General features: G+C 38.4%; 1 protein-coding gene across 1 annotated transcript in view; it reads right to left on the bottom strand.

Moving 5' to 3' along the window:
* Positions 1-4,814: 4,814 nt before the first annotated feature.
* Positions 4,815-11,721, bottom strand: part of CDH2 (cadherin 2) — a 60,913-nt gene continuing 54,006 nt past the window's right edge. The window contains exon 16 of the mRNA XM_027887574.1: positions 4,815-6,249. Within this exon, the coding sequence (XP_027743375.1) occupies positions 6,043-6,249 (207 nt within the window). The 3' untranslated portion in view covers positions 4,815-6,042. The remainder of the gene's footprint in view (positions 6,250-11,721) is intronic.

Here is an 11,721-nt window from a genome sequence, read left to right as displayed (position 1 = left end):
TCTAATCATCCTAGCACACTGCTTGTTTTTGTATCTGCTTCACACAATGCCACCAGTAATGAATGTTCTAGAATTGGAACATAATTTTGATTATCTAGCCATTACTTTTAATTTATGGCACACAGAGACAGCTAGGGTTTTATAAGCTCACTCTGCAGTACTGCAGATAACAAATGTAATGTAATAATCAAAATTCCGTAATTTGGAACACAGAACGGGTGGGCCCACAGATCTGTCTGTCTCTATATACCCATACCATATCAACAAATTTTATCTTCAGAAGCAGGAATATAAAGTAATTTCCCAATTGCTACTATTCATTATTCATACCCAGAGCAAAATATGTTTCTTTCAGAATCACTATTTGGGCTCTTTGGGAGGGAGTGAACCACCTGAAGGTGGTTTGATGAAATTACATAAATGTGTACTGTACCACCATGAGGTTTATAAATGCATTGGTGCTAAAGAAAAAATTGCCTCAAAATGAATATATTTTAAGAAATAGTAACAAATTTAATACATTGTGAACAATGCAAAATATAATTCCTTTTTTTTTTTCTGGGTGCAACACAATGCAACACAGGAAAATAGGAAGTCTACAAGAATGTTCTCCACCAGGAGGAAAAAAAATAGCCACTTCAAAGAGGAGGTTGGCCATTTTGTTTTTTTACAGGATATTGATTAAAGTCTGAAAAAAGCAGCAAAAAAAATGGTTACAGAAACTGAAAATGGGGACGCGGAAACAGAAACAAAAGCAGAAACATTCTCTCAGCCTCGCCAAGAGAACTACCTACAATTTGTTTATGCAAAGCCAAAGGGCTTTAAAACTATGTACTAGATGGGAAATACATCAGGCAACAAGAATAATTCATAAATCAGAGCTCATTCCCTTTGTTAATAAGAGACAAATGGTCCTAAATACTTTCTAAAATTTAGTCTCTCACAGAGTGGGGGAGAAGAAAGATGGATGCCAATAGAAAATAATGACCATCTTGTCTAGGCAATAACCAACTGTAAAGGCATAAAGAAGAGATGTGTGGGTGCTTGTGAGGTCCAAGGTTTGCATTCCAGGGGTCCCACACGGGTGGCTTCTGTGTGCTCAGGGAAAAGGGGCAAGAGATCTGTGACTATGCGTAAATCCTCTGAGTGGCAATAGTTACACACACACAAATGCACTCTCTGCAGCCAGAGCTACAAGAAGAGCAGCTCAGAGAGTACATGTCCACCACCTCAACCTGACTTGTTCTTCCCAAAGAGCTCTAAGTGGCATGTTGCAATTTACATTTTCACCACAATGTACGTCATTCTGTGACAGAAAAATCAAGAGAGCATACAAATACGAAATCTGACTATAAGTGCTTACTTACTGTATCACTGGCAATCGCTGCATTTTTAGATGTTCTAGAAACTCATATAGGTTTCAGGTGTAAAATACTGCTCAGGACATTAAACTCTGGAAAAGAAGAAAACTCCTCCCAACTATTGCTATGTTGAGAATATATCTTCAAGTCTACAGCAAAACAACCAAACAACAAGACTAAGACCTTGATTCCTTGAGGCTGCAAACTGAAGAATATACAGAATCTGATTTGAGATTTGGCACTGTTCAATTATCTAGGTAAACTAAGGGGGAAAACCAGAAAAGCTCAGTGCTGGAACATAACCCAGTAGCAAAGGCAGCAGCATTGACATCGGTACCTACAGAGAAGGGGTGTCTCCAAGTTCTCCATTACACCAAAAAAAGCTGTTTGGCCAGTACAGATGCAGCAGCTCGGCTGGAGAGTGTCTTGCATTGATTAATCAAAGGGTCCCTAACAAATGGGATGCTCTTTCCCTATCTGTATGATGGAAGGCACCTTGAGTCCCTGTGGGGAGCACTTAGCCTTTTTTCTTCAGCCATTCTTCACCACTTCTATTTCCCTTAGCTTTGTTGCTAAGGGGAAAGATTTTCATTATTCCAGTGAGATATAAGTAAAGGACAATTATCCTATGCTTTAACAAAATTCCTAGGAAAGAATCTTTTCTACAGAAAGACTAAAAATTAAAGCTTATGTAAATAAATGTAGAGGAAACAAAACAAGTAAGGACATCATACAAAATCTGTATCGTCATTGGCTGAAAACTGTGTATAAAATATACCACTGTGAATCAGGTATTAAAGCATTTGAGTGACTTCCCTGATTTTTATTTCAATAGTAAATATTGACTGAGGTAAAAGCAGGGACTTTGCTCTCGCATTTGTGACCCATCAAGGAAAACCTACGAAAACCACACTACTACTGCTAGTAGGAAGGCTCCTTAGGAAGGTGGGAATAGTTAGATAAATGAAGAATTGGCAGTGGCTTACATGACACATCTTTAATGACCACAGACAAGTTTGAGAGACCCCTTCCAGGATGTGTGTCTCATCACGTCAGAAGAGGTTTTCCCTTGTGTGTTAAGGTGAATGGGACCATGGCAGAGTAGATACCATTGTTCTTCTGAGTAACGAATCTGTTAAGGTTGAAAAAAAAATACTACAGAACTCCCGACGAGCACCCCTCATGTGCCTTTAGTGACTTCACTACTTTGGCACCAGAAGAACCACTTGGAGTTGAATTATTTGGAGACAGCATAGTAAGTAGACTTTAGACTGGTTTTGGGACGAGTATTAGCATTCTTCACCAATATTTGGCAATCACAGAGAAAACACAGTAAGCTAGAACCATCCACACATAAAGTCATTGGTAACCATTTAAGATGTTTACTCCCCAAAATCACTCTTCTTCACCCTTACTGAACCTGAAGTTCAGAAGGATACAGGCTATGAAGGACTATCATTGAAAGGAAATATGAATTGTAGAAAGACTGAGATGTGAAATTTCCTAAGGCCTCATTTCTTGTCAGTAAGTTCCTTGGATATGGTGTCTACATGGCAGAGATAATATGTTCAACTGCCAAATCCCATTTACAAATTAGGCTGTGAAAATTTCCCAGGATAACTGTAGGGTCAAAATTCAGCCATCTTCCTCTCAGTGCAGTCCTCTGCTGGGATTGAAGCATGTACCATGAGTAGAAAACCTAGTTGCCCATTTCTAGAATAAAAACCAAACCAAAACTTGATGAAAGAGGATCAGTTCAAATGTCTTTTTACTTCTTACATAAGCATCTGAGATGCAGAAAAATCATTTGCCTTTTGTTCTGCTCAGCAGACATAACGATGATCTACCATTAGGTCTGAGAACCATTGCTACAATTTCAAAGCAGCTGCAGATAAAGTTGGAAGATTGTCTGATCAAGATAAAGCTCCTACTGCTGCACAGAAGAGCCAAATGCTCATAAAAGATAACCTCTGCCCACTTTTAACAAAAAAATGTGCTACAGCTCAAACTGGAAATCTTTCACAGATCTTTCCCCCTCTGTATTTTTTGAAGTTCATCTAGCTTTTCTAGTTTGTTGCTAGTTGGTTCCGAGTAACAATAATAGAATTACTCTTAAAATACATAAATTACATAAGAGAGAATATCAATGTGTTAAAAGCAACATTTTGCTTGTTTAACATGCATTTACAGTTTAAAACCTGCCCTTTATCAAAATTTTCCTTACTTAACTCTGCATGGTCAGATTTTCATTTTTGTGTCCTTATCTACATCTTTTTTTCCCCTCACTCTGCAAACTGAACATGGAAATAGTTTACAAGTGGTCACTGACAACTTTGACACACTACTGAAGAATTAAGTCTTTGTTACAGCATCAAGGTATAGTCGCAAATGCACGAGATAAATGACAGCCAGGCAGAGGCTGAAATACTATATCCCAGTCCAAGGACTGCGACCTCTCACCTGTTGTCAGGAGCAAGATGAAGGAAGGACACATGCCCACAAAAAGTGCAGTGGAGTAACCCCACATGCAGCGTTTAACGCTCCCCAACTTGGGTTTCAGGATTTACCTCCCAAAGTCACGGTCAAATTATGTAAAATACAGTGTGAGTGCTGAGGAAGCACTGGAGAGGCACCAGTGAAGAGCATTACCCAGATTAACTCCCTGCCCACCCAGCTGTCCCAGCACAGAAGGCTGCTATGCCAGCCCTGGAGGCCGGTCCCCCTCCTGCTGCTCCCCTTCTCTGAAGTAAGGAACTGCGATGTTTCTGCTGAGTTTGAGCTTCATACTGTTCATAATTAGGTCCTTAATGACTGTAAAGTAGACACTGAACCCGAGCAGATTGCTGCAAGTGAACAAAGACAGAACTGCTGTACCTACATTTACTTTGTTTGCAGATAAATCATTGCAACAGGTCAGAAACATGTTTAGTAATGACTAATCTCCTAATGGGGCTTTTCGATAGAGCTCCATGACCACGAGCACCTCCTTGATGGACAGGATTTGGTGTGCACTCACGTTAGCAGGGGCTAACTTTACTTCAGCATAAGAAAGTCCAGGTGGCAGATGACTGCCACAATCTGCAAATTATTTACATAACCCGCAGCATAATCACACAATCATTAAACTGTCAGTCTAGAAATGAACCAAAAATATTGCAAGTTCTATTATTTAAATAATTCACATTAAACGAAACAGCTAGCCACCCATGTGGAACTGAAAACTGTGAATTTCCAGAAATCCCAGCGCAGTTACTTCGCTTTTACTGGGGAACTTGCCTTTCAAATTTGTGCCATACTTTCTTCTATATGCAGCTTATTTTCAGTCCAGTAGTAAGTATGAAATGCTGGAGAAATGCACATAACTCGTCATAAAACTCAAACGCATTGTGTGTACTTTTTATTTATTATAGTCAAGGCTGCTCAGGTAGAAGAAAAAATGCCAAACCAAGCACCAGATCCAAAATTAGCATTTTATTCAGAACGTTGGGGTCAGAGGTGTATCATTCATATTCTGGTACACAATACAGAGGCAAAGCTGTTCTCAGAAGTCTCTCCAGTTTGAAAGCTTCTTCTCCCTTCCCTCCCCACCCCCAAAACATACTGTATATTTTCTCGTGCCACCAGTATCAGGTCAACTCCCCTCCCCCTCCCCCCCCTTTTTTTGGTACAAATTATGTAAAACTTTTTGTGCTAAGAACTTTTCTCCCTCCCCAAACAAAAAAAAAATAATAAAAATAAAAATAAAAAAAAATATTGAGTACTCTAACTACAGTTCAACAATTGAATCAATGTCACTTGTTTGCAACCTGTTTTGTAAATACTTTATCCATAACGAAAGATATAAACATGCAAAAACCTGAATCCATAGTCCAAATAATACATACACGTGTTCTGAAGTTTCTGCACTTCTCCACAGACTATGCCAATAAAACATTATGTACACATACCATTTTTTACAGTGAAGTGGGAAAAAAAAATACTAGAAATAAAAATAAAATAAAAAAAAAAAAACCAAAAGTGTACATGGATTAAGACCAAAATGTGTCTAACATTCTAGCATAAGAAAAAAGAAATCAATTCTGCTACAAACTGGTGATATGAAAACTCCCTTTATTTGCAACCAGCTGCATAAGTTTTAGAATTTTAGTGAAAAAAGTCCCCTAACATCTAAAACTAGAAGTAATGTACACCGTTCCACCTCATGGCCTTCTCTCCCAGATAATAAAACTGTTCCATGAGGATTTTTTTGTTTATTTTTAATCTCCTTATTTTAATAAAAGCAATGCGATGTAACAAATGCATGTTGAAGCATATTGTGTTTCACCTTACTCCTCCCCACCCCAACATATTTTGTCTCTTTAATGCATCATTTCATAAATCAGTACCATTAAAGCCTTAAACATAAAACTAATTCCGATCTGAAAAAGGTACAAAAAGGCACATAAAATCCCAGTGCTTCTGTACTGTAAAATTCAAGTGTAACTGAGCTCAATATTTTTTTCCAAACAGCATTGGATCACTGATATTCCACGGAGCCCAAATTGGTTTGCAGCCTAAGCCAAAGCCTTCAGCAAGCACTTGTGCTAGTAGACTACAAAGTTAAAGCCTAGCTTCTGTATGCTTTTGGGGAATATCAGTTGAAATGTTTGTACTTGTCCAAAACCAAAGTTCACTTTGAAGTTCAGTCATCACCTCCACCGTACATATCAGCAAGTTTCTTGAAACGTGGGCCCCAGTCATTTAGGTAGTCATAGTCTTGCTCACCACCACTACTTGAGGAGTTAAGAGAGCTCAAGGATCCAGCAGTGGAGCCACTTCCTTCATAGTCAAAGACTAAGAGGGAGTCATACGGTGGGGCTGTAGGGTCATTGTCGGCTGCTTTAAGTCCCTGCAAGGAGAGGGAGAAAAGAAGATAAAGTTCTGTATCTGAGAGCAAGACAAAACATAACTGGAATATGGCAGTGCAGCCATCTATTAAGCAGCACCTGAGAAAACAAAGTTCTTCCTCTTCTCCTGTTCGGTGCAAAACAGGACTTATATTTTTGTAACCCCTATTAGAACGACCAGGTTTCCAGCATTGCAGCACTGGACATTCTGAACGTAGCTTCAATTACAGCTCTAACAAAACCTTAACAGAGCATCACGGCACTGGGACCAAAGCTAATAAATAAACAAACAATTTCAGAGCTATACAGCTCACAACCTGCAGCATGGGCAATATGAGAAGGGTTAGACAGACAAACGAGGAAGGAGAAATAGGCATGTGCGCAGATTCCCTTTAACAGCCATCTCACATGGTCAATAACATACCCACTGACTTTTCTGGCCTGCAGTCCATCTGCATGTGCCAAAATCCTTATTTAGTTAGTCCTGTAAATTCACGCACCTCTGCAAGCTGCTGTGAGAAAAAAGATATGGTATGCTGGCTTAAGCCTTATGTGTTCTCCCATAGCTATCCATGAGATTCCACCTCCTCTTCAGAAAAAAACATGCACACGGTGATATCCAAGCTAAATACAAGATTATAAACATTTTTGTTTCCTTGTTTCAAGGTACTGAAGTTATCAATACAGGAATAGCGGGTCTTCAATAATTTTAGATTTCTAGTCTATAGAACTGAATAACCCAAACTAAAACTAACACAGAGTGAGAGGAAAATCTAGGAAAGAACCACATATCTTCCAGAGAAAAGCCTCTTCCCTCCCGGTTTTCTTACATAAGCCCAAATCAAAACAACTATATGAGTAACTAATTTTAGAATATGAGACAATTGCTCCGTGCTTATTCAGGGAAGATTTATATATTGACTATAAAAAGGCTGCAGTCTGAAGTTAAAAAGCCCTATTATGTTTTGTATTTTTCAGCCTCACAGTTTCTTCCCTGGGATTAGCAATTTTTTTCAAGATCTTCCACTTTGAATACGATCAACTCTGGCAGTCACTGACATGGGATAATGTATCTTCCAGAATTCCATAAGGCTGTGCTGAGATTTTAAATTGCTCACTATTAATTTTAACCAGTGCTATTTGTGCTGGTTTTACTTTTAATTTTTAATGTTTATTTATTTAAAGAATGGCTTTATTATACTCCCACTTATTTGCAGGAATGAGTGTGCCTCCTTCAAATTATTTAACATATTCTGTTTTTAGAAAAGTCTGTTTTACTCTCAATTGTGTTCAGTCCAAATGTGACATAATGGAACCAGATGTTGATTTTTCTTCTAGAAATACGTATTATAGCTAAACCCATTAATTAAAGCATATGGCATTGATAAGGTAGAAGCAAATCCTGGCTCTTTCTTGCCTATCTAAAATAATTCAGATGTGTGCAAAATGTACATAAAATAATTTGCAAATCAGTGGTGGAAAGGCTCAGCATATTTATCAAACTAATGACCTCTAATCAAGAACACATTTTGGACTTGAAATGATCATTTCATGTAGTGCAACAACATCAAGCAGGTTACTAATAGCCTGCATTAGAAGCACAATTTTGAATTATCTGATAAGAATAATTAGTGATGCTTGTTATCTCTCTTCTTTGGCATTTCCCATCCTGATGGCCATAATAAGCACTAAAGATCTGAGATTTCGAAAAGGCAATCGCCAGTGCTGGAAGACTTTCCTTACCAACTTCAAAGCAGCAGACAGTTCTAAGACTTTCTCTCAACTTCTGCTGCTGATGCACAAATTCAGCTTTACTTCTTCGGCAGTAAATGGCCTTATGGTGTCTACATCTTTCCTTGAGCCTGCTTGGGGTGACAGACACCCATGCATTTGGAACACAGGTGACAGCAAAGGGGAATAAATAGCACTTGAGGTTAAGGAGTGCTGAGGTATGAATCCCAGGTATCCATGTGTTAAAGTAATTTAGAAAGTCAGTTTGGAAAAGAAATGCTATTTCCCTGCAGTTTTGCCTACTTACAGTCAGCCAACCATGGGATAACAATTTATTAATAAAATCAGTCAACAAAACATTTTCCTACATCACTGCAGGAATTCTGATACCTATCAGCCATCCATGGCAAGGCAGAAGGGAGCCTCTTTCCATATGCCTTTCCGAAAGGGAAGTTGTAATTTTTGGTTTCAATTTGCTGTTGGTATCATGATAGGATTTAAAAAGAAAACTGGTTTGAGCTACTGACTTACAAGATAGTATCTCACTAACAAATTCACTGTTTCAAAGGTTGTCCTAGCGGTGTAATCCATTGCATTCAGAGAATGGACCTACGGGTCACCTTACAGAGGTATTGATTCAAGCACACAGCACAAGTTACACTAACACTTGCACTTCTGGTTTAAAATTCCTCAGATTCATAGTGTAATGACTGAGCTTAGTGTCTTAACTCTTCAAATGACAACCAAGCTTTCTGCTATATTTGTGTGGCAAGTTACAAATCAAAACGAGAAAGAAATACTATGATGTTTTTGCTTTCCCTCTGCTAAGCCTATGCTTTGAACATACCCAGTCTACTTCTGGCTGTTGCTGTTGGGTTCTACAGCGTGTCTGACAACTCTGGCAGCGATATCAGCTTACAAAGCTCCCTTTGGTTTCAGCACTGCCACTTTTTTTGTTTATTATGCCACTCCTTTCAGTGGGTGGTACCAGCACAAGTGAAAAGGCAACAAACGGCTGCCAGGAGGGGCTTCTACTGATTTTCCTGCCATAGTCTTGTTAGCGGTGTCTGAAGAGAGATCTCAGGTTTTGCCAGATGTGTTGAAGAATCTCAGAGCAGCGGAGTTGTTAGAGTTACTTGGTTTACAGTTTCCTGATCTGAAAACCCAAAGTCTTCACTGTAGAGAGAAGCTCATGTGACAACAGAATTTCTGGGGCACGTTATTGGGACCAGGGGAACCTGCTGGGATAGTGGACTAAGTCACATTTCCTTGCATCTGCTATCCCACCAGTGCACAGCAAGCAGTCGCAGAAGAACCATGGCAACACAAAGCTTCAGACCTAGGACAGACTGAGTCACAGTCTCACTTTTTTCCTCTTCCCCTTTTATATAAAGTTGTAGCAACTTTCATTAAGAACGAGATAAGGGGCTGAATGGGGGAACTTACGGAGCAAGTTATACTTGCCTTAGTATGTGCAGCATTCTCAATTTCTCTCAAAGGAAAGCAAACCCTTCAAATCTTGAATTAACAGGAAACACTACAAAACCTAATGCTTTTATTTTCATTAATCCTATTACTTAATCAGATTCAGCACACTTTTGATGAGAAGGAAAGGAAGAACAGAGCCCTCCAGGGAAACAAAAAATTGGTTTATATCTGGAACCATTTTTTGACCTTACAAGAGAAAACAGAAAATATTGAGGGACTCAATTCTGCACAGAGGTGCACTCTATCAACAGCCGTTTACTAAGGATGAATCGAGGGTCCTCCATTTCCTCATGGGATGAGACTTTTAGTTTGTAATTTAAATTTAGTATACCTCAGGCTATGTCCTCTATTGATTATAAACATATTCTTAGCCACAAACTCTCCACCACAATATAATTTGCTTGCGATTCCTAGGGACAATATATGTGGTTCTTGAAAACAGGATTAACAAAGCTACTTCGAACAGGACTAATTTATACTGTCGTGCAAATCCTGACTATTTTAAGTGTTAATTATGCTCCACACACTGCATGTTATGCTTTAAAAGGCTCAAAACGGAAAACAAGGTCTACAGAGGATTCTTAATAACACATGACTTATTTCACTGACTTGTTTGTACAGTGGACTGGAAGAAAAGGAGGTTTTTCCCTTCCCCTCTTAAATTAGAGATTCGTCTATCCGTTGAAACAGACAAAACAACGAAGTCCCCTAGGTCATTTAGCTTATGCCTGCAAAACATATTTTGACTATAAGATACCTCTGGAACCTTTTTATTTTAGACAGTTCATAGCTCTGTATATATTATCTCAACCAAGTGTTATAAAAACACATGACTTTTTACCATGCTTTTAACTTGTTTTTCAACTGAGAAGTCATTAGAACACTGCAAAATACTCTTACTTATGTACGTCTCATTGAGTTAAGTAGATTTAACACAATGGATGACAACTAGAAAATAATACACAAGGAAAAATGGAGTACTGCTAAAAGTCAAAAAACAAACCAAAATGACCCACTAGGTCTTTTTCACTTTTTGTTTTATAACTCCGTAATAAAAACAATATGAAAAAACCCCAAACATGCTTTCTTGGCAACAGTAGCTAAACCCACCAGTAATTGAAATCAATGACCTATAGTTCTTTTTTTGTCAAAGTCTGGAGTAATTCAGAGGCTAATCTGAACAATGCTGGCTGTGTTTCTGAGGTGCTGGTGAACATTGAACAGACTAAATTAATTCTCGCACACGGACCAACATCCCAAAGGATCAAACTGAGCAGCATCCCTGGGAATAAGGTCAAGTCCTCCAAAAGAGCAGACATGTCCTAAAGTGTTGTATCTTTTCAAATGAAGGGGATAAATACAGACTTTGCTACCAAGGTACTCACAACTCAAAGGCAGTCTCTCCCTGCTCAGCTAGTGACTGGGCTAGTTTTGTGAGTGGCTGGGGTTAGAAATGCCCAAGGAAAAACTGCATCTAATAATAATGAAGTTGGATGCAGAGGTATATGAACTTTGCTCTTTCTTATCTTGCTATGTTATTCTTACAGCTCAGTCTATCTGCTGGGTGAACTGGTCTAAGAAACATCTGGTACAGGTTTTATTCAAGATATTTATTCCATTTACTTCAAGTAAAGCTGAGAGAAACTTAAAAAATTGTTTGGCTATAATCTTACCAGGGACTGTGAGGGGAGATCTCTGAAGAGAGTCTGAAACCGGTGCAGCCTCAATGTTTATGCTCTAGATACTGATAATTTTGGAATTTAACTATAAAATGAATACTACTGTGAAAGATATATTTCCCAAACACATCCAACATACATTTTAGAATCACATTTACCATGGGAAATTTTAACATAAAACACGAATTAAGAGGACACTATTTTAGAGAAATAAAATGCCCATTTGTTCAGACTTCTGGCAAAACAGACAGAGCATGGACAACCTTTGGGTGGCTACTGTCTGCTAGACAGAGGGTTAGGTCCCCCATTAAAATGATTTGCTGTGAATTGCTAGGAAATTTGCTGTCAATTGCTTTGAAATCCTAAGAAATACCTTATGAAGAAGAGAGATAAATATATAATGCTTAAAACATAAAAAATACCTCATATAGTTCCTTTCAGTCAGAGGATATAATTAATTCTGAGCTAACTTGTAGACAAGAAAATTGCCATGTTTTCTTTGACTTCATACATATTTCCAAGGTTTATCTTAGAATCAATGACATTAACGATATTATTTTACTGTGTATGAATAGC

Source organism: Empidonax traillii, unplaced genomic scaffold (genome assembly GCF_003031625.1).
Source record: "Empidonax traillii isolate 1590-97213 ecotype Southwest subspecies unplaced genomic scaffold, ASM303162v1 scaffold215:size2007263, whole genome shotgun sequence".
Lineage (NCBI taxonomy): Eukaryota > Metazoa > Chordata > Aves > Passeriformes > Tyrannidae > Empidonax > Empidonax traillii.
Note: the sequence above shows the minus strand (reverse complement) of the source record. Positions and strands in the feature narration are given on the sequence as shown.